The 23,258-nt window shown below is 33.5% G+C and overlaps 3 protein-coding genes across 6 annotated transcripts in view; all 3 read right to left on the bottom strand.

Moving 5' to 3' along the window:
* Positions 1-7,394, bottom strand: part of LOC145333637 (lysine-specific demethylase 8-like) — a 40,321-nt gene extending 32,927 nt beyond the window's left edge. Inside the window, exons 1-10 of the mRNA XM_080178809.1 lie at positions 7,295-7,394; positions 6,239-6,283; positions 5,781-5,816; positions 5,616-5,637; positions 5,448-5,511; positions 3,297-3,346; positions 2,405-2,632; positions 1,307-1,445; positions 956-1,108; positions 701-728 (exon numbers count right to left, since the gene is read on the bottom strand). Coding sequence (XP_080034935.1) covers positions 701-728; positions 956-1,108; positions 1,307-1,445; positions 2,405-2,632; positions 3,297-3,346; positions 5,448-5,511; positions 5,616-5,637; positions 5,781-5,816; positions 6,239-6,283; positions 7,295-7,370 — 841 coding nt within the window. The 5' untranslated portion in view covers positions 7,371-7,394. The remainder of the gene's footprint in view (positions 1-700; positions 729-955; positions 1,109-1,306; positions 1,446-2,404; positions 2,633-3,296; positions 3,347-5,447; positions 5,512-5,615; positions 5,638-5,780; positions 5,817-6,238; positions 6,284-7,294) is intronic.
* mRpS23 (mitochondrial ribosomal protein S23) lies at positions 7,392-12,291 on the bottom strand. Of its 4 annotated transcripts, XM_080178836.1 has the most exons (6): positions 12,185-12,291; positions 11,358-11,465; positions 9,787-9,837; positions 9,289-9,306; positions 8,977-9,072; positions 7,392-7,600 (listed from the first exon to the last, which is right to left on the bottom strand). In XM_080178836.1, the coding sequence occupies exons 1-6, from the start codon at positions 12,269-12,271 to the stop codon at positions 7,439-7,441; spliced, it is 522 nt and encodes a 173-aa protein (XP_080034962.1). In that variant the 5' UTR covers positions 12,272-12,291; the 3' UTR covers positions 7,392-7,438. The 4 variants fall into 4 exon arrangements, with proteins under 4 accessions (XP_080034962.1, XP_080034973.1, XP_080034984.1 ...); XM_080178847.1 differs by lacking the exon at positions 9,289-9,306 and having other exon boundaries at positions 8,977-9,074; positions 9,771-9,837; XM_080178858.1 differs by lacking the exons at positions 9,289-9,306; positions 9,787-9,837 and adding an exon at positions 9,531-9,597 and having other exon boundaries at positions 8,977-9,074.
* Positions 12,277-23,258, bottom strand: part of sl (small wing phospholipase C gamma 1) — a 48,053-nt gene continuing 37,071 nt past the window's right edge. Inside the window, exons 25-34 of the mRNA XM_080151590.1 lie at positions 21,539-21,612; positions 20,911-21,076; positions 20,252-20,332; positions 19,466-19,823; positions 18,855-18,969; positions 18,498-18,621; positions 18,003-18,248; positions 17,465-17,698; positions 16,468-16,532; positions 12,277-14,990 (exon numbers count right to left, since the gene is read on the bottom strand). Coding sequence (XP_080007716.1) covers positions 16,473-16,532; positions 17,465-17,698; positions 18,003-18,248; positions 18,498-18,621; positions 18,855-18,969; positions 19,466-19,823; positions 20,252-20,332; positions 20,911-21,076; positions 21,539-21,612 — 1,458 coding nt within the window. The 3' untranslated portion in view covers positions 12,277-14,990; positions 16,468-16,472. The remainder of the gene's footprint in view (positions 14,991-16,467; positions 16,533-17,464; positions 17,699-18,002; positions 18,249-18,497; positions 18,622-18,854; positions 18,970-19,465; positions 19,824-20,251; positions 20,333-20,910; positions 21,077-21,538; positions 21,613-23,258) is intronic.

Raw genomic sequence — 23,258 nt, 5'->3', positions numbered from 1 at the left:
CAAACACACGCCGCGCTACGCGCAAAAAACACGTCAAAAAATGGTCATTTTTTGGATGCGCCAACTTTGCCGCCAATTTAGGGCCGGAAGGCGGCCGGCAATTGCCTCCGGCAACACTAAATGATAGTTAGAGCCGGCCATTGTGGTTCTATAGGTACCTTCAGATTTTTTCTCCCCCTCCCGGGAGGCCCACAGTGGCCAATACGGCAGACCTCCTAAAAAAAATTTTGAAGTGCTCTAACTTTTCCGCCACTGGGGGGAAAATGTTGGGGCATGATTTTTCGGGATGGCCTCCGGCCATATTTTCAGGGTTTCCAAGGAAATTACTGTAACTTGAAAAACCTGCGCGTTATTAACGATCAAAAAATCAACATCTATTTTGAACGAAACGTACTTTTTTCACTTTTTTCCCGCAATTTTCAACTTTGTGCGCGCGCTGCGCGCGCGTTTTTGCTCCGATCTTCAAAATTCCAATTGTCTCTGTTCCGGACGGCATTCAAGAATCCATAGCAATTTTCCTTTTTAAAATCGGCCTTCGGCCGCCACCCTGCGGGTGGGGGTGAGACCGCCGACCCCCCCATTTTGACCCCCTATACAAAAATTTTTTTTTTTCCTTGAACTTCACCTGATCCTATCTTGGTAAAATTATTCCATTTCATTCCATATTTCACCATCATTTACAACTAGTTTGAAAACTAACCTGTAATGATTACTGGCTTTTCAGGTTCCTAAAAATTCAATAAAATAAACTTTTTTTATTCATAAATCAAAAATTCAAAACAAAAACTACCAACTAAAAGAGATTATTAATTTTAAGGCGGATTAAGGTTAAAAAATATATATTTCGCTTGATGTTGGTTATCAAAACTGGCATCTTTAAAAAAATATATCTTAGGACTTAAGACTAGCATTTGATACTTTCTGTACTTTTTATCATTCAAGAAAATATATTTACCTTATAGTTGATCATAAAGTCTTCAATGGTTAGATCTTCTGTTCTTTCGAGTAGTTTCAATTTTTTATCATTTTCCCCCAGTTTTACTTCAACATCTTCTATCTGGTATTCTTTAGATTCAAGGATTTTTGCAATTTTAAGGTTTGCCTCATTCTAAAAGCAACATATGACGTAATATTTTATTATTGATGAGATAAAGCATAACTGTGTAAGACTGCTTATAAATCAAAAACTTACATAAATAAAAGTAAAGAAGCAAGTTCTTTAACAGGTTTAGAGAGGTTACACCCTTAAATTCTGAGTTTTTTTATGGATCTTTCTGACAAGAAAATAAGTATACATATGAAATACCTCCAATATAATAGAATCTTGACTCAAATGTTCAGTTATAACTTGAGCAATAGTTTCTAAACAATTATGCATAACAGGTGCTCCGAGCAGCAGGCCCATATCAGCCAACTGCACTAGTTCTTCCATAATGTCCTTCATACTAATAAATGAGTTAAACAAAACTAAGCACAATTAAATATTTAAATCCCAAGGTGTTAAATCAAATGATAAGGCAATTAGGGTGGGGTGGGGGGAGTCGACCCAGGGTTTCGGATCCGCATTGATTTTTTGCGGATCCGGATCCGGATCCTGAAAATTTGGTCAGTGCGGATCCGGATCCGGATCCTACCGGATCCGGTTCCGGAACCTTGACAATAAAAATAAAATCACCAAACTTTTCAAAATATTTTTTCTTTAATTCGAAGTCAAAAATACTTTTAATTTTCAAGTCTGACCCTAAACCTTAAAGATTGGCTCTCATCAAGAGAATGTCTGAGATTTTATATAAATTTAGGTAGATTTTTCCATTTTTTCCCGCATTTTTTTGAGTCCAAGGATCCGGATCCGGATCCTTGCACTCGAAAATATGCGGATCCGAAACCCTGGTCGACCCAACCAATTTTACATTTTAATATTTAAAAAGAAACATAAATATTTTTTGTATTTTTTACAAGAAAGATGGAGATACCCTCCCACAACCTTCCCTGAACCTATAAGACGTTACACTGAAAAGGAGAACCATATCGGTTCAGCGGTAGTAAGATCAAAAAGAAATAAAAAGCATACTATTCAAAACAACTAATTTTGCACGATTTATAAAATTGAAAAATATACATAAATTGCTTTCTCGTATTCATTCGAATCCGGTGGATAGGAACCGGTTGTCATCCATACGAAAAAACTATGTCTAGCATCATATTATATCCAGCTTTCCACGAATATAAAAATGTACACTCATAAGATTAAAACAAGTTCTTATAACTGTACATTCTATATCCGTGGAAAGCCGTTTATAATACGATGAAAGAAATAACTATTAAAATTGTCACATAATAAAAATTGAACGAAGCATATCTATAATAAGTCTCAAAAGTATGTCCATCTTCTTGTATGGTTTACCTTGCTGTTTTTGATTCTACAAATGAGGAATTTGATAGTTTTCGTTTATTTTCTTTTTCAGTTTGATTGGAAGATTTTTCTTGAGTTGATATCACAGTTTGATTTTCCGTTGAATCGATCACAGCAGTTATAATATTTTCATCTTCAAACTCGTTATTCTCAGGTACTTTGGTTACATTTTCAATGGGTATATTCTTTTTTAGAAGGCACTCACATACAGTTATAATTCTAAATAATATAAACAATGGATTCAGTATCTTTTTAATCAGACAGCTTACAAGTATTACGCTGAATGGCATACCAAAATATCCCATTTGTCAGCAATTTCATAGGGTTGGCAATCCGAATCCGAATCCGCCCAATTTTTGGCCAATTTTGGTATTCGAATCCGAAATCCGTTTTTAAATAGCGGATTCGGATTCTTAATTGGTAGGCTAAAATTAGAGTCTTGAGTTTTTTTCTTTCAAATCTGGTTCGATTCTCGGAAGTGAATTGTAGAGAATATCAAGAACATTAATTTTTAGGACATATGTAGCACTTAAATTTTTTGATTTTTAAAAAAAGCCTTCTAAAATATAGCTAGAATCAGGAATCCGAATTCGGTCCAAAAATTTGACGGATTGCCATCCCAAAATTTTCAAATGTAATCAATTTGCTGAATCACAGTCCCTGCTAGTACCATGAAAGTCTTCAAGTATAAGTGTTCAAATGAAGAATTCTGTAAATAAGTAATTTCGGGGGAGTTATAAATGAAATATTTGTTCAGATTTCTAAATAATATTTATTTTCAAATGCGATGTAACTATATATTTGCAAATGTCCGTTTGTCAGACATTTTAACAAGGTAAGGTTTATGGCTCTTGTTATCCTTGTTAATTATGTAAGCTTCTACCTGTAGATAGCAACTAAAGCATAAACAGACCGCCAGCCTTTCCAAACTTCCTGAAACACATTCACGACTTTGTACATTAGTCGTAAGTGCAACAGTTGCAGTAATAGATTTAAATTTGATATATTCTAGGGTAAGGGGGGAGAAATATCGGTTTTTTTTCGGTTTTTTTGAAAAAAAATGGGGTAAATATTAATATTTTCAAATGAAACCAAGACCAGTAGAAAGCTTACGGGAAGGACTATCAGGTCCTAAAAGGACATTATCCTAGGACTTTTAGAAGTTGGCCGAAATTGGACTCAAAAAAGTTACCGATATTTCCCCACCACCGGGGGAAATATCGGTAATTTTTTTCAACCTAAAAAAAATCGATGAAAAACGGCCAAACGGCCAGTCGAACATAAATAATCATAATTAGTATAGGTTATAGGGATTATCCACAAAAAGTTTCATAATGATCAAACTATTCCTTCTATGTTAAAAATGAATTTTTTTGAAAGACGCGAATTTTCGATTTTTTTTTCGAAAATTTTTTTTTAAAAAACTTAAAATTAATATAAGAAAAAAGCGTATTTTATTACTTTTTAGGCCTGATCCTAAAAAAGCTCACATTGAACTATAGATTTAGCCCAAAAAACATGAGAATTGATTAAAAATTGACCTCAAAAATTGAATTTGAAGCAAAAGTGTCATCTTTGCAAAAAATCTTGACTACATTTTAACCTTAAAAAAATCGATGAAAAAAGGCCAAACGACCAAACAAGCGTAATAAAGCATAATTAGTATAGGTGATTGGGAATAACCACAAAAAAATTCATAAAGATCGGACTATTCCTCCTATGTCAAAAATATTTTTTTTTCAAAGGACCAGAAATTTTGATTTTTTCCTCGCAAAATTTTGATTCAAAAAATAAAATTAATTTTTTTTTGTTTTTTATCTGTTCTATTCATTTTTAGGCCTAATTCTTAAAAAGTCCATATGGAATAATAGATTTGACAAAAGAAAACATGAAAACATGACCTTAAAAGTTGAATTTTAATTTCTTTTGAAATTACCGATTTTTCCCCCGGCGCCAACTTTGGTCATTTTTGAAAAAAATATTAACCCGATTTTAAAGCTCTCAACGGATTTGGAAAAAGCGGGCAATTTCTAGTTCAAAAAGTTTTTCAGATCAGCTCTAGGTCTTACCAATTTTTGTGTAGGTCGATCTTTACACACCTACTAAAAAATTTTTGGAAAAAAAAAATTTTTCGTCCGACTTTGAGACCCAATAAGTACCCTTAATATTCATCTCACAAAAAATTCATTTTATACTTTTTTGTAGGCAATTTAATAAGGAACAAATTTGCTTTTATGCTTTTTTCTGTCATTTGAAAGGAACATGGAGAAAAAGGTCATTTAATGAAGGTAGATCGAAATTACCGAGAATAGCCCCTTACCGAAACTTCCCCCCCCTTACCCTATTATATAACTTTCGAGCTATTTTCATACTGTAGCGGGACAGACTAACTTGAAGAATAGCTATTCGCCCCATAATAATAATGTTCTAGTATAAAAAATCTGTTAAGTCTATTTTTGTGATTGCCATTCCTTTCCCAAAATATATAGAGGGAAGAAACCAATTGTTATCCTGTTTAACCCATCCTAATTCTGTAAATATTTAAATCAGTATTGTTTTGTTTGTATACAAATAAACTTGTGTCTATAACCCAGGGAATAAGGGAGGGGACAATGGGCAATTAATTCAATTTAAGAGTTTTCAAAGAAAGGTCATGAAATCCAGATTAATCTAAATAGGAAATTTGGAGGAAATTGTAAAGGGATTGTTAAATAAATCTAGAAAACCATAAACTAAGAAAAAAGTTCCAAGAAAAAAATCAGTCATTTGAAAATGAGATTACCAGTATTACAGACTGACATAACCATTCTGTAATTAATTACTAGGAAAATCTCCCTGGAACTCTCTGTGTTAAAGGGTATTGTAGCGAAGCTTCTTTACAGTTAAACTTTGTGACGTCCGTCCGTCGTGTTCGCCGCTAACGCTCTTAACACTAGAATACTACATATTTTCAAGATACCTATTTTTTCTTAATAATTCTTATAAATATACTCTTAGAAGCTTAACTGATATTTGTACATAAAAATTAACTTACCTTCCAGTGACCCGTGTTTAGTTTTTCCCAGATTAAATCTTGTATTATTCTAGCTTTTTGGAAACTAAAATAGAAATATTTAGGTTTAATTTTGAATATCATCTAAATAGCTAAAATAGAAATATGAATGAAACTAAAAATGTATTTTAAATTTCAATATATACATACCTTGAATTATAATCCAAATTCTAGTTTGAGATGAAAATAAATTTCTCATATTTCTGGCTATATTTGTTTTGAAAATTATTTAGATAAATATATTATTATTTCTTAACAGAGGCTCAAATTATTTTCTTCAAAAGAAATTCTAAAAAATACATATTTTTTCTCCCTGTGATTGTTGAAGAAGGTAGATAACACAATCAAGCACTTAAATAACAGAATTTTATTATCAACAAGTGCTGTAATTTTTTCTTTTTTCTCAATCACTTAGAAAAGGTTTGACTTATATTTTATTAAAAATTAAAAGAATTGTTTGAATGGTTCCAGCTGCTAATATCATTTTGTTGTGATTTGTTGGTGGGGGGGGGGGGGGTGTATCCCCCCCTCCCAAGTTAAATTTCAGCTTCAAAAAAAATAAACAAAAATTGTGGGAGGTATTTTTTCTCTGGGTAATTTTTCTTTGGAGGGTGGTGTTATCCTCCCCAAAAATAGTTACAAACCTTCCCAGGATCTAAGGGAAGCTGACATAAAATGAAGAACTCAACCGGTTGCGTAGTAATTGAGATCTTATGCTGAAGACAAAAAAAAACCTTACTACTTTATATAATAGGATATTCAATACAACTAACCAACTTTTCTATCAGACATGGATTCTTCACTATGCAGTTTTTTCACTGAAATAAAAACAATTTTGAACACGGATGTCAACAAACACCCATAAAGAAACGCAGCTTTGGTGGACCGACTAAGTGAATTGTATACTGAGCTGGATCTTTAAATGTGTAGCCGTTGCCGTGGCCGTAGTCGTCGCCATTGCCAGTGCTGCCAATAAAACATGAATTTTTAAATGATTGAAGTTTTTCGTATTATTAGTATTTTTCTACATATTTTTACTGAAAATTCAAAAAGTGGTTGTGATTTACAGATTGCGTATAGCCGTGGCCACGCGTAGCCAATTTGATTTAAATATCAGTATTAGGTTAGTGGCTGTACCTCTGGCCATGGCTACACATTTAAAGATCCAGCTCTGGATGCTTCATTCACAAAAATCATTAGTCTGTAAAATCACCTTATCCCTTTAGCTTAGCTTATTGACAGCAGGCCTGATTTTTTGAATTAAGGAGTAGCCTGTCTGCTAATGAAAACGGTATTCTTGTGATTTATGCTTGCAATCAATTTACTGAAATGGAAGGTAACCTTTACAATCACAAATTAGGCAATTTAGGTGCATCTATTAAACTGCCTAATAAAAGGTGATTTTTCTGATATCTTTATTTCTAAGCTCATAATTATCATGTTCTAGATAAAAATATTTTAAGGTTCTCTACCCCAATTAGAAAGCTAATATTAACAGTGATCGTGTCTCAACACATAGCGCATCAGCTCGTCGCCGGGAAAAGGTGATAGGTTCGAATCTCTGTCCTACACAGCGTCATAACAAAAGACGTTAAAAATGGTTTCTACTGCTGCGTGCGCACTACCATACACAGTTCGGACTTCTCAGACAAAGGTCATGCAATCAAAGGGTTTGTAGTCTGATGGGTTTTGGTTACCCAAGGCGATTGATCGCTTTACACTGCTATTCAACATGCAGAGTATTTTCAAAGGTGACGTGGAGAGGACTTGTACCCGAAGCGTCACCACGACCCCTGTCATAAAATATTAGAATACAAATTAAATCCAACCTAAATCTAAAACTTTTTGTTTAGAAACCATATCTAGAATATTAGTACAGAGCTTTTCAATATCAACGTCCAACATTTTCTATTCCTTTCTAAAATATCTGAAATAATAAAATTTGAAAGAATAAAAAAAACGCTACTTTTAGTCTAAACAATATTATTATTATTATTATTATTTTCAGTTTCAAAAAGATTTTTTAATGAAATTTTTGGCTTTGTTCTTCTTGGTTCATCTTGTTGGTCTTGAGGTTTTACTTGTTCTGGTGGTGAACTCAATTCTTTAATGTTGATACCGTCCAATTCTAACATCTAAAGAAAGATTTTATCAAGATTAGGGTTGGGCCGGATATCCGGCCATTTTCAATATCCGGCCGGATACCGGATATTAAAACTATCCGGTTACATGATATCCGGCTGATTTTTGACGCCGGATATCCGGTTATCCGGCCGGATATCCGGTAAATTGCCAGATATCGAACGTTGGCCAGATATCCGTCCGGAACCGGATATCCGGCATTATAAATCAGCCGGATATCTGGTATCCGGCCAAAAAAGTATCCGGCCCAACCCTAATCAAGATAATACAAGGAAATATGCTGAAACTTCGCTTCTTATCATTTGTCAGGTATTGTACATAAATCTAATAAATTCTTTATTCAATTTATTTACACTAGCGGCTTCGCCCCTAGCCTCTAGGGGCTTTGCCCCAAGAGGTTTGATCAACCTAATTTTTCGTATTTTAGATTTAAAAAGAAAAAGTAAAAAAATTTTTTTTTTTTTTTTTGGGGGGGGGTGTATTTTTCATCTTTTGGGGGGGTTGGGGGTGTCCCACCCCCTAAGAAAATAGCTTATAACCATCACAGGACCAGTAGGTATATTCCCTGAAGAGTAGAGCCCAATCGGTTCAGTGGTTACTGAGATCTTAAGCTTCAGACGGACAGACAGACAGACGGACAGACATCGTTCTACTTTGTATTATAGATAGATGGACTAGAAAATTGATGACTTTCAATGAGCTATAATTAAGTTTTTAAAAGTTAGATTTGTTTCTTTTGTAACATCTAAACCAGCATAGAAGGAAGCCAATGAAATATACCGAAGTTAAATCATCAACATGTTTTAAATGGACGTACAAACATTCTGGTTAACAATTATAGAGTTGCTACGCTTTCCAAATCGTACCTAACTACTACAGGGATCACCATATCAAGTAGGAAATCGATAGGACAATTCTAACATGCTTTAATTATCGGTAAGAATTATCTGTTACGGACGGACGGACCGGCCCTAAATATAGAAAAGCAAAGGTTTCACAGAGGAATACTCATTCCAAGAAAGGCCTAAAATATACTTTTTTCTATCCTATCATATAAAGTAGTAGCGTTTTTTGTCTATCCCGAAGGATCTCGCTAACCACTGAACCTATATTAGTCTCCTTTACAGTGAAACTTCTTATAGGTCCTGGGAAGGTTTTAAACTATTTTTGAGAAGGGTATCTTCACGCCCCCCCCCCAAACAAAAAATATTTTTTTACTCTTTTGAAACTCAAATTCAAAATTAAATAGGCTGAGGTTGACTTTTCCCCCTCCTACCCCTAGATGCTTCTAGGGGTGTAGCCGCTAGTTTTATATAAATTAGACTTAAAATAGTAGAACTATTACTCAAAATCAAAGTATAAGTCTTACCTGTATAGTGGTGTCCCAAAGTTCATTTTCTGGCAGATTAGGATCATTTTTCAAGGCCATGTATTTATTAATAAACACTTGGGATGCAAGCTTACCCTGCAAATTTTAGGATAAAATGAAATTTTTAAATTATTACCATTACAAAGATAAAGATGTATTAGTCCTAGAAGTCAGTGATCTAAAGGGATAATACAATATGGTCGATAAATAAATTAATTGATGATACAACCCGCCCATCTCCCCTTTAAATACCTGCGTCTGTATTTATTTCACAAAATTATGGTTTCTATTTATATATCAATTTATCCTTGCCTCTGGATTTGTGAGATCTACAATTTCTTGAGTTCCATATTCTTTATAAAATCTTGCTCTTACAATATCCTTAATAAAAATCCTGGATTAATAAGATCAACAATTTCTTGTGTTCCATATTCTTCATAAAATCTTGCTCTTACAATATCCTTAATAAAAATCCTGGATTAATAAGATCAACAATTTCTTGTGTTCCATATTCTTCATAAAATCTTGCTCTTACAATATCCTTAATAAAAATCCTGGATTAATAAGATCAACAATTTCTTGAGTTCCATATTCTTTATAAAATCTTGCTCTTACAATATCCTTAATAAAAATCCTGGATTAGGAAGATCAACAATTTCTTGTGTTCCATATTCTTTATAAAATCTTGCTCTTACAATATCCTTAATAAAAATCCTGGATTCGGAAGATCAACAATTTCTTGTGTTCCATATTCTTTATAAAATCTTGCTCTTACAATATCCTTAATAAAAATCCTGGATTAGTAAGATCAACAATTTCTTGTGTTCCATATTCTTTATAAAATCTTGCTCTTACAATATCCTCAATAAAAATCCTGGATTAATAAGATCAACAATTTTTTGTGTTCCATATTCTTTATGAAATCTTGCTCTTACAATATCCTTAATAAAAATCCTGGATTAGTAAGATCAACAATTTCTTGTGTTCCATATTCTTTATAAAATCTTGCTCTTACAATATCCTCAATAAAAATCCTGGATTAGTAAGATCAACAATTTCTTGTGTTCCATATTCTTTATAAAATCTTGCTCTTACATTATCCTTAATAAAAATCCTGGATTAATAAGATCAACAATTTCTTGTGTTCCATATTCTTTATAAAATCTTGCTCTTACAATATCCTTAATAAAAATCCTGGATTAGTAAGATCAACAATTTCTTGTGTTCCATATTCTTTATAAAATCTTGCTCTTACAATATTCTTAATAAAAATCCTGGATTAATAAGATCAACAATTTCTTGTGTTCCATATTCTTTATAAAATCTTGCTCTTACAATATCCTTAATAAAAATCCTGGATTATGAAGATCAACAATTTCTTGTGTCCCATATTCTTTATAAAATCTTGCTCTTACAATATCCTTAATAAAAATCCTGGATTAATAAGATCAACAATTTCTTGTGTTCCATATTCTTTATAAAATCTTGCTCTTACAATATCCTTAATAAAAATCCTGGATTAATAAGATCAACAATTTTTTGTGTTCCATATTCTTTATAAAATCTTGCTCTTACAATATCCTCCTGGGTTAGTAAGATCAACAATTTCTTGTGTTCCATATTCTTTATAAAATCTTGCTCTTACAACATCCTTAATAAAAATCCTGGATTAAGATCAACAATTTCTTGTGTTCCATATTCTTTATAAAATCTTGCTCTTACAATATCCTTAATAAAAATCCTAGATCATAAAGATTAACAATTTCTTGTATTTTAACCTATGCTACAAAGAAAATATGTGTGTTTGAAATATCCTCGGAGATCTCATAAACGGATGGAATGTTCCAGTTTTTAGGAATCATATAAAAAATAATAATTTGAATAAAAACAATTCACAAATGGATGTAGTTGCCAATAAACTTTAAATTTCACGAAATAAATCATCAACCTAACTACACAAACAGCAAGTTTTAGTCTAATTGACGGGTCAAAAACCACCACTAAGAGATATATCTACAAGAAATGCAAGCTAATTCCTTTAAAGATATGATAATATGACTATAGAGAAGACTGAGACTGCAAGACTAAGTGCAAAGAAGAAAAGAAAAATTCTCAATATTTAAAAACAAAATTTATCAGCTAGCATCGATTCAAATCCTTATACTAAAGTAACAGGATGTTTGTCTATTTGTTTGTCTGTGTGTACCGAAGGATCTCGCTAACCGCTGAACCGATCGGGTGCTCCTTAACAGGGTAGATTCTCATATGTCCCGAAAACGTCAAACACAACATAGACATATTTAAAATATAAAAAAAAACATTTTAAGTGCCACTAGGGGCCTCTAGGGCCGTAGCCGCTAGTAATAATTAAAGAAACATACCTCTGCATACAGTATTTTCTTAATCTGTTTATCCTGTCCAATAACTCTATCCCATCTGGGCTCATATTTGGGTGGGAAGGCTTCATATACGTCATACCATAGAGGGATCTGAATAAAAGTTGAGATTTTTTAGAAATTGGTAGAAATGCACAAAGAAAAAATAACATTTATATCAATAACTGATGGGGTAGTGATCATTTAATGTTTTAGTAGAATGAAAAAAATTAAGGTTAGGGGGGATGGTGGTAAGTTTAATTAGCCAGCTGGGAGAAACATTTGATCACGGATTGCGAGAATCTCTTATAATATCCACGTATACTTTATCCATTAGCCATGAAGAATAAGATTGCAGATAATCGAAAGAAAAATAAACTTTAACCAGGCCGCTACTAGTACCGTCCAAAAATGTCTAAGTAATTTCATTTGCAAATGTAAAGTCATGAATTCACAAAAATGATTGCAAGTATATTTTACAACAATACAATGTAAAATATAGAATTTTGTGTAGCAATCAATAATAGACTAGTATTGGCCATCATTAAACTGGTTGTCGTTCTGTTTTTGAACTTTTTATGAAAATTACAGGGGTGAATATTATGCACGAGATCTTCTGCTAAAGGTGGGAGGAAAAAATAAAAAATATGTAGGAGTGGGAAAAAAGTTCTGAAAACATATTTTATTTTTCCCTCATTCTTGGAGGAAAGAACGAAGAAAGAGGGGGGGGAGAAGTGGAAAAAAATAAACCTTGTGGAGAATATTCACCCCTGATTTATTAACTATCTAAGTAACTAATTATAAAATATATCTAAAATTAAAATAAACCCTACCTGTTCCTTCTTAATAGCACCAGAGGATAAAAACCCATGAATTTTTGAATAAATGGTTCCGACTTTCTCCAATCTAGATTGCGCCATTTTAATTCTGTAAATTATTATTTTTTAAATAGCTTTATTTATATACAGAAAGCACTCTATAATATATAAGTATACATTATATAATAATATATATAATTAGTAATTATAAATAACATTAAACTGGTTTCATTTATTTAAAATTTTCACATTTTTTAGTATAAATATTACAGAAAGTTGCCTTTTCTAAAAAATTTTCTGCATCAAATTGATGTAAGTGAAGTTACATGAAAGGATTTATATTTGAAATTAGCGATCACAGTATATTTTAACTTTAACTAGAAAGCTTTTCAAGTTGCTGATATTTTAAATATACTTCATCAAACTAACTCTTAATTTACCTTAAAGGGGAATATTCATGACAAGTTTTGAAGTTTTTGATGACTTCTCCATTCCAATAAATAAATGGAACTAAAATTTGATTTTTTCTTGTTAAATATCCCTTTTTAAATTTTTGTTTAATACGTAAAAATGATTAATAAGAATACAAACATAAAAACATTAAAAATAGTAAACAAAAAAATGCTTGAAATATAAGAAACAAAATAATTGAAATAGAATGCATTTGATCAGAGTATCTTTAATATCAATTTTATAAGATCACAAATTAATTGACTGAGATTGAAAAACTAAGGATTATCAACAAACAAAAAAAAATAATAAATGTATATTTTGTATCATGAGAGTATTTTAAGGATTGTTTTGGCATAATGGTATTCGTTGTTTATTATTATTTAAATTACATAGAATTTTAAAATTTATTTTAACTAGAAGCAGGTAAAACTTCAGTTTGGATCTTTGTGGAATATATTTTTATTTCAGAAAAAGGGGGGGGGGGGAAGGGGGGTTCCATGGTAGAGATCTCGCAATCAGGGAACAGAGGGCAGTTGACCATCTGTTAAAATAAGAGCCTGGGTTACGAGATCTTAACTTACCCCATTTCCCTTTTAAATATGCATCAGAATATTGAAAGCAATTTGCTATTTCTTCATAGATTTATAAAAATAATAGAAAACTTTCATTACTTATGATCATATTTTCATTTATTAAATTGCAAATTTAATTTAGCTATACTTGGCACCAATTAAGTATTAGTTGGCAAAATCTCGTATTTAGCCGGTTGTTTTATCAACCCTCTCAACATTATATTATTTAAATTAGGGTTGGGCCGGATATCTGGCCAACGTTCGATATCCGACAATTTACCGGATATCCGGCGTCAAAAATCAGCCGGATATCATGTAACCGGATAGTTTTAATATCCGGTATCCGGCCGGATAATGAAAATGGCCAGATATCCGGCCGGATAACCGGCCAGACCGGTTATCCGGCCCAACCCTATTATTTATATAAGATTATTCCAGGCAACTGCGGGAGCTACAACCCTCCCGGAAAGTGATTGTTATTGATCCACTGCACTGGCCAAATAAAAGATTTTACCAAATTTTTTTTTGCGATATTATTCACTATAAATAAACATTTATACAGGGACATGATTAAGTATTTATTTAATGCTAGGCAAAAGTAGCTGATTACTCAGATATCAGCAGCCGCAATCAGCAGTTGACCGCGACTGAAAGCAAAAAATTTAAATGCAACCAAACTGTCCATGAAAATAGAGGCTTCGGAGACATCAAATTATTTGACTTTTTAAACATTAACAACCATTGCTTTTTTACTCAAAACTCAAAGGATATTTTTAACAAGAGAATATTCTTTTAACCTAACATTTTCAAAATACTAATTTGAAATCCCTGTAATACATAAACACTTGTAAACTAGATCAGAATGATCATAACAGTTATATAGACTTTTATATCACATAAACATAAAAAGTTAAATTTTCAAAACAGTAGTTAAAAACTAAAATAGCCTAAATTGTTTGATATTTTTTTTTATAGAAAATTTATGATTGCACGATGTAGTACACAGTTTATTTCAGAGTTGTGGATCCGGATCCGCACTTTTTTGAGTCCAAGGATCCGGATCCTGGGGTATAAATTTATGGAAAAATCTACCTAAATTTATATAAAATAGTCACTTACAAAGACATTCTCGTGATGAGAGCCAATCTTTAAGGTTTAGAATCAGACTTAAAAATTAAAAGTATTTTTGACTTCGAGATTAAGGAATAAATATTTTTTGAAAAATTTAGTGATTTTATTTTTATTGTCAAGGATCCGGAGTCGGATCCGGATCCGCATACAATCAATGTGGATCCGCAACATTTAGTTAATTTAACTTTTGTGCCCAATTTACATTACACAGTTTGAGCTTATCTTATTCATAATTACTTACAACAAACATTTTATTTTGGAAAAATTTGGATTATTTTTTCTCATAAGAAAACAGTTTATGCTACAAATTCATTTCTTTCAGGGTTTGAAAAATATTTTAAACAGATATCATGCAATTTGAATCGATTTGAATCCTTTTGCAGATAGCAAACAATAAAGATTTTCCCCTAATACGAGATTAAGAAAAGTGTTAGAATAAATTTTAAAAGAAGGGGGAAAAATCGATAAAAATCGCTAAGTGTCTTGGAGTAAATTCTATTCCGAACTCAAAATTTTTGTGGAAAACCCTTGACCAAAACTTAAGAATTTATGGATGATCTGTCATGTAAAGCCTACAGATACTGAGACTTGGCATTTGTTTCTTGTTGTTCCGCAGGGAGGAGGTCCGAGATATCCCGTTGCTGGACTCACCACTCCCATTCGCCCTAAACAAGATTAGCTATACTTAAAAAACGCGTTCTTTGAAATCAGCGCTTTTTGAGATATCTTAATTAATTGCTACCTAGAGTTTAATATTATCTTACTTTGTCTTAAAGACAAACAGTATCATAAGTCCACCAAGTTCTCCCTTTTCTATCATTAAAAACAATATTTTTTATCATTAACAACAATTTTTTTTTATTAAAACCTGAATCTACTATGTCAAACTATAACATGCTTGCTTGTCTGATCTATTTTACAGGATTACGCTAGCTGACTTCTTCAATGATAATGAAAAATAGTTATAAATATAAACCTTCCCTGGACATATAAGAAACATCACTACAAAGGAGAACCATACCGGTTATCGAGATCTTAAGCAACAAATATTTAGACAAATATACACACAGACAGACATCATGTTACTTATATATAAGGATACATTTTTGTCACTCCTTGTGAACTACAGGGTGTCCCTCGTAAACTGTTTTTTTTTTTAAACACTTATTACTCCCTTAATATTTGAGCTATTTTAGTAAAATAAGAAGTATTTGGCAGCCTACTATTGACCATTTAATGATACATGATGAAAAATCCGCAAAGTTAACAGAAAAAAATCTACAAGGTAATACATAACAGGCTGATTTGAGTGAATATAAGACTAATCCACCAAAAAAATATGCATTAGCTAACTTTAAAAGCAGCTGGTGGTCAAACGGTGGATCACAAAGACTTACTCCAGACATTATAAGAACTGGTATTGTAGTCTAATTAAAAAATCTGGTATATTTCAGGTTCTTGTGTGCATTTGTAGCGAGCTCACATGGAAAATTAACAAAGAAGATCAATATCATGCCTATTTTTACATTTTGTTCACTTATATTACACTTCATATTCTTGAATATTGAGAATTTCTGGTATGCCATGTCAAGCCTGTTCTATTTTTGTGCTTAGAAAGTCTGAGCGACCAGCCGTCTGGACCCTAACTAATCCTTCAGTTCACAAAGCAAATATTTTCTTGTGGTTTAGTCTAAATTCAATAAAATGAACCTCTTATGTAATACCGCGTAGATTTTTTCCTGTTTATTTTGTGGATTTTTCATCATAACTTCATTAAATGGTCTGTAGTAGGCTGCCAAATAAATTTTATTTTACTAAGATAGCTTAAATATTAGGGGAGTAATAAGCGTTTAAAAAAAAAACAGTTTACGAGTGACACCCTGTACAAGCCTATTTTAACTGACGATATTAGTCTTACACTCTTAAAAATAAATGGATATTGTGAGAAGGGAAAACTTGTCGTTAATTTAGGTTGCTAATATTGACATCACTTATTGGACAGTTCGTTTATCCAGTAGATGGGGGGGGGGGGAAAGAGGGGATGAAACGGTCCTTATTTTAGCCTACTACAAGTTTCTCTTTATTAGAGTAATATCTGGTGTAATATCCTAATAATAATAAATCTATTCCTATGATACTTACCTATGCTAGCTGACCGCATCATTAAAACCTAGCAAGTCCATCAAGTCTTGTTTAGCATATACAACCTAAAGATACAAAAAATGAAAGTTTGATAGGTAGAAAAAAATCAATTTTATTAAAGTAATTCAACGAGCTTGGCTTCATATACCTAAGGTTTTTTAATAATATTATTTTTTCAAAAATGCTTTTAATAATAATGATCATATTTGAAAAAGCTATCGAAAAGCATAAAAGTAAATGATGCCATATTCCTATATTATATTGCTATTATTTTAACCTCAATTCTTTGCTGTAAATCATATGATACCAATACCAAAGGTTGAATAACTTTAAAATAAGAAATGGTCACATGGCGAGTACATTAACTTCTACTTTATTGTCCTACTAGAGGCTACGCATCAAGCGGCTCTATTTTAGAAGGGATAGAAAAAAAGCCTAAAATCATACCCAGACTTTTTTTTATAAAGATGAAATAGCTTAAAACCATCCTATGACCTATAAGAAGCTTCACTGTAGACAACAAAATCTTACTACTTTATATAATAGGATTTCTTTCTCTTGACTGAAAAATAATTCAATCCTATCAATTTATTAAATTCGCTACTTGAAATTATCCTTTCATTTTATATTAATACTAGCGGCTGCTACCCGGAGCTGGATCTTTAAATCATTTTAGTGGTGAGCCAGATCATGGTGAGCCGAATTTTAGCCAATCACAGCGCGGCATTTCATAAAATGCTGTGCTTTCATAAGTGGAAAGTTGGCTCACCCCGATCTGGCTCACCACTAAAATGATTTAAAGATCCAGCTCTGGTATCTAGTGGTTCTGTATTAAAAGCGTTAAGAGGTAAGCAGAAAATTAGCCTTAACTCATCTTAAGAAGGCTTAAATCTTATATAAAGCTTCCCTAAAACCGAGAACTTCATCGGTTCAGTGATTATTGAAACCTTAAGCTTCAGGCAAAAAATCTTACAACTTTATATAATAGGATTTTCACCTTAACCAGAAGAGTAGACAATTCAATTTCCTCACTGTGGCCATTTTTGAGCGGAACTGCTCTATAACCTCTCTGCAAACATGTAGCCGGATAGGTAGCCGCACCAAGGAAATTCGGCTCGCCAAACATGTCCTCGTCGAATACAGCTAGTCGGAAAACAGCCATGGCTGGGTTTTGAATCCGGATCTTGAAGGTTTCGTCCCACATAGGGTTCAGGCCATTGTCCGGTACAACCTAGAACAATTCCAAATAGTTATAATAAAATATTCTACGATATATGTATCACAAACTTGTTTTATTTATATGAATGTAGTTAAAATCTACTAAGCTATTTGTTGCGCTTTACAGGAAAGCTAAGTTTATGTTTTACTTTGAAGGGACTTAGACATTTTTATTGTTTAATTCAGATGAATGTTTAATGAAAGGTACAAAAATTTGCTGTCAAAAATCAGCATGTTTTAAGAGCTAACCGTTCCATACGTACGGACCGACCCTAATTATAGAAAAGCTTCACTTTTAAAAATGCAAACATATTCACCCTGGTTTTCACTCTATAATTATCATATTCACAGCCCAAGACTTCAACCTCTACAAAGGGTGACACCAGCCCCCTCTTCCCCTTGCTTCCCATCAGATGTCGGGCCCCAATGATCTTGATATCGAATTCCAGCGGCCTGATATTGTTTGTGGCCAGAGTAGCAGGATCCAGAGGGTTGTACGTCTCGCTGAACATGTATTCTGGTCGCAGAATGTAACCGCAACCGCCGTTATCCAAGAACCGACCCTATAAACAATAAGTATAAGAGAACAGTAAAATAACATAATTTTGAAGATTATGAAATAAAAAGAGATCTTTTAACGAGTTGTAGCTATTAGGGCCTCATATTTTGCAAAAGTATTTTGTGTGTTTTTGGCATAGAAGAGACTGGCCTATAGGTGAAGAAAATATTATAACAAAAGACTTTTCATATTAACATTAAAAATACAGCAAATTTGATAATCTCGTGGAGAAAGAAAACATTAAAAATTGTACCTGATTAATCTGCATTGGTTTATCTCCAGTTTGATAATTTAAGCTGATCATTTGACTGCCACAAGACCACATAGGGATAGGATTGTAATTGTCGCTTGTCACCCGTTGGGCTTTGGGATACACTCTACAGAATAGATAAATTAAAATCAATAAGGATTCATAGATAAAGATAGCTTTTAGATAACCCTTTGAAAGGAAAAATATTCTATTTTACATTCATAAGTGAAAAAAACCTTCTACATTATTAAAGAACAGCAAATTAAACGGAATTTTAAGTGATTTATAGATTAAACGATCCATGGTCAATGAAATGCTCCGATGGTACAAATGAATTCTTTATTTGAATAGATGTATTACCTTGAAATCTGAGTGGTATGATACCAGAGGAACATCTGTGGATCTCTGTTTACCCCAAACATAAGTCTTTCAGCCTTCGTCTCAGGAAAACTTGACATCTCAGAATATAATCCTGTTTTTGTTAGGTACTTATTTATATTTTTCTATTATTCTTAAAAATTAAAATTAAAATGATGTCAGGGGAAATTTTGTCGTCATTTTAGGTTGATCCTAATTTATTGGTCAGTACGTTCCTTCAGTAGAAAGTGTGTGGGTGGGGGTAATGTTAAATTAGCCAGCTGAAAATCCTAGTAATTCTATATCGATTTCTAGGTGTGTGTCTTTCTGTATTTTAAGATCTTGCTAACGGCTGTATCGATATTGTTCTCCTTTTCAGTGAAGCTTCTCATAGTTTCCAGGGAATGCATAAATATTTCTCACAAGAGAAATCGCCTCTAGAAAAAAAATACCACACCCCCCTCCCCCAAAATTTATTTACCTTTTTTCTTTTTGAAACTGAAATAGGATATGGAGAGTTCCCTAAAATGCCTCTAGTTGCATATCCGTTAGCTTTTAACCATTTAGTTTCAAAATGAACAAAGAATAAAAGAAAATATAAACAAGTATCCCTGGTTCTCGCCGAGAAGCCTTCTCCAGGTTGAACATAACAGATCTGCAATAAATAACAAGATCCGACAGTTCTCGCGCAATTTTCATAGCCCGTTCCTTGCGGCGGGACTCAGTATCCCGAATACTGGCGCTGGCCGCTGTGTCACGGATTTTCTGAACCCAGTCCCTCGCCTCCTCCGGAGTGCTGGAGTGTAGGATTGTTAGACACGGGGTATTTGTAACAGCACCTGTTTCTATTTTGATACCCGGCTGACCGGCGCGCTCAAAATATTCCACCTTGGCACCTAGAATGTCTATGCTGCCCTTCTGTAGGCTGCCTAGAGGAGTGTTGTCAGATTCATCTACTCCAGTGTTCCCTTCCTAAATAAAAAGATTGGTTATCAAACTGATGTCTTTTGGAAATGATAGATATCAATATCCTTTCGTGTAAAGACATACAAACCCTTAAACATCTAGAAATTGTTTTCTCGTATTCATTCGAATCCGGTGGATAAGAACCGGTTCTCATCCATACGAAAAAACTATGTCTAGCATCGTATTATATCCAGCTTTCTACGAATATAAAAATGTACAATCATAAGATTTAAACCAGTTCTTTTAGCCGGTGCCTTAGGCACCTCGGGGCTAAAAAAACTGGTTTTAATCTCATAATTGTACTTTCTATATCCGCGGAAAGCTGTTTATAATACGATGCGAGAAATAACTATTATGAAACTTGAAAGCTAAATAATAGCAAGGATGCCATCATCCCTAAGAAGCGAAGCAACAATGCAAAAATTAATTCTTACCTCTAGCTGTGTAAAATTGGCTGGGAACCAATGTTGTTTCTTGCCTCCCAAATCACCTCGCCACCAACCTCCGTCTTGTTGCTGAAAAACGCAAATTTATAATCAACAAAAAAAGCATCATGTACATTATAATTGAAATAAATCTCAATTATAATGTATTCCACATTACGTAATTTTGAAACCACCATTGATAAAAAAGGGGGAAGGCGGATGTGTCAATTTTTAAAACCAAAAGTAAAACGTGCCTGATCTCAGCCCATAAAAGAGTTACAACTCTAAAATTCTGCACAGCAGTTGCTTTACTGGAGAACAATATGGAACTGTGAAGAAACGGCGGCGGAACCGCCGCTCCCGCCAAAAACCGCCGTTTCCTGCCGAATTTTGTTTGCCTGTTTTTGCCAAATTAGACAGTTTCATATTGTTCACCACAAAAGCAACTGCTGAGCAGAATTTTAGAGCTGTAACTCTTTTATGGGCTGAGATCATGCCCGTTTTACTTTTGGTTTCAAAAAATGGCACATCCGCCTACCCCCTTTAATCCTAGGGATAAAATATCAGACGAAAAAAGAGCGCAAAATACACCTATATTTTTTTTGATTCCATAAAGGAGTTGCTAAAATTTTTTTTAAAAGTGTATCCAGAAAAAGTAAATGACCTACCATCACGTTAAGAATAAGTGCGCCGCGCTTAAGGGTTAACTCATCGTCTCTCTGCGCTGTGTAATCATAAAGCGCACGCGCTGCTAACTTGCTCGTAAATGAGTTGGGGTCCATGTAGTCTGTACTGCAATATACGTCGTCATCGCCGTTTACTCCCAGTAGGCCTTTTTCATAAAATTGCATTAAATCTTCCAAATCTTATTTGAGTACATATAATATTTGTACAATTGTAAAATTGCCTTTAACATTTTGGGGGTATTGTATAGTGAGTTGAAATTTAACCAAATAACCTTTTATATATTTTCCTAAGTTATGCTATGCTATAATATAAAATACTAAGCTTTTTTTTGTTTGTAGCGAAGGATCTCGCTCACCACTGAACCGATATGGTTCTTCTTTAGAGGGAAGCTTCTTATAGGCCCTGAGATGGTTTTAGGCTATTTCCTTTTTAAATAAGCCTGGGTATTGTTTTAAGCTATTTTTCTGCCCTTCGAATATAGAGCCCCTAAATGCTAGGGGCGCAGACGCTAGTATATTAAATTCTAATAAGGTACCTTTTCATTTTTTTGTCTTCACATTTTTAAAATAAAAAGGTAAAACTTTTCTTTCTTTTAATGCAAGTATTCCTGAGCCGTTCATAAGTGAGGAAATATTCTGTTTCTGTTGGATTATTTCTTTTGTTACTGGCACATTCAACTTTACCTAAATACAGCATATAATGATTAGAAATTAAAAACAGGGGTGTATATTCTGCACAAGATTTTTTTTTTTCCCCGGCTACAAATTTTTTTATTTCCCCCCCCCCCCCTAGTTTTTTCTCAACAAGTAGGGGGGAAAATGGAAAAATATTTAAAGAACTCTATATTTTATTTATTTTATCCCTCCTACCACACATTTTATTAGTTTTTTTCACCAAATGATTAAAAATTGATTTTTCTAATATGAAATATTCTACATATATAATTTGTAATATATACAGGGTGCGCCACATAAATCCGGACTTTTGATTATTTTAAAAAAAATGAACATAAAATCGTCAATTTCAAAGATTTTATTGAATTTTAAAAACTGGGAAGCAAACTAGCTATATGACTATTAGATTATTCAATAAAATCGCCGCCAGCCTAAATACCCGCCCCCTGAACCGCCCCCAGACCCTGGTCACCATGTCCCTGTCCAAGCTGGCGAAGTTCTCCTTCATAGTGGCAATGAGGGAGGTCTTTGTGGTATGGGCGCGTCTATTGGTTCATGCTTTAATGGCGCTCCAGGCCCAAAAGTCAATTGGATGAAGATCGGGGCTGCTGGGAGGCCATATCTCCTTAGGGACGTGAGTAACTGCAGGATCCAAATTCACCCATCTTTCAAGCTACTCTTCGACACGGCGGCTCTCATTTGGGCCACAATTAAGCTAGAACAACGTGCAATACCTTTTTGGAAATGGCATGAAGATTAAGCTAGGGTTATCATCGCAACACATAGTCTAAAACGAGTTTTAAGGTTACAAATGGGCCCATGTAGTCGAGAACCGAGAAATTTTCACGAATTTTCACGATTTTTGACATTTTTGACCTCTCAAAATCTGCCACGTTTCACTTTGATGGAGTACTACGGTCAAGCCATTTCAGATAGAGAGCTCTAGTCTTTTTTAGTGTCTTACTTATGTGTCTAACAGTATCCCCAGCAAGTTGTATAACTCTACCTCACCTACAGATGGGCTGAGGTCAGATTTAGTGGGCCCTAGTCAAGAATCCAGGGTAAACTATCAGCGCGTTTAGATTCTGCCATGTTGAACATAAGCGCTGCCAGCTTGGAGAACACGTCCTCCATTGTCTAAAAATTTTTATGGGCAAAAAGATAACTACCCAAGCTTTTTATAGTGTGGTCAAACGTCATGATTGGTCAAGTAGTTTTGGTGCTATGGCCGTTTGAAAAAAGTCCGGATTTATGTGGCGCACCCTGTATTATATATTCTAATGCCTCCAAATAATTCACCTTTTAGGAAAATTGTAGCTACTAGCTATTTTATAAAATAGGATAATAAATCAAAAGATCTGTAATAAAACTAGTTAAGATAAATTGATAACTATTTATTTTAATATTCGTGGGAAAATGTTTGTAATACGATGCTATACATAATTTTTCAGTTTGGCTGAGAACCGATTTTAATCCGGTGGATTTAATTATATTGCTTTCCTGATGGCGACTGAAGTTCCCTCCCCAAGTGCCTACCTTCTTATAAAGAGGATTCCTCTCGTAATATTGAATAAGATTAAATAAGCTCTCGTATTGCGCTGTCCCTGTGACAGGTAAAGTATCCTCCCCAAGTGCCTACCTTCTTATAAAGAGGA

The sequence above is a fragment of the Acartia tonsa genome, chromosome 2 (genome assembly GCF_053477335.1).
Source record: "Acartia tonsa isolate MP-2025a chromosome 2, ASM5347733v1, whole genome shotgun sequence".
Classification (NCBI taxonomy): Eukaryota; Metazoa; Arthropoda; class Copepoda; order Calanoida; family Acartiidae; genus Acartia; species Acartia tonsa.
This window is presented reverse-complemented; position numbering and strand designations above follow the sequence as displayed.

What these genes read in the sequence shown, in the direction of transcription:
- mRpS23 (XM_080178847.1), bottom strand. Translation starts at nt 12,271, where the DNA reads ATGGCGCAATCTAGATTGGAGAAAGTCGGAACCATTTATTCAAAAATT. An exon ending in AGAAAATACTGTATGCAGAG is followed by an intron (nt 9,838 to 11,357) that starts GTATGTTTCTTT and finishes ATTTTTATTGAG; the next exon opens with GATATTGTAAGAGCAAGATT. An exon ending in TGTTGATCTTACTAATCCAG is followed by an intron (nt 9,075 to 9,770) that starts GATTTTTATTAA and finishes CCTAAAATTTGC; the next exon opens with AGGGTAAGCTTGCATCCCAA.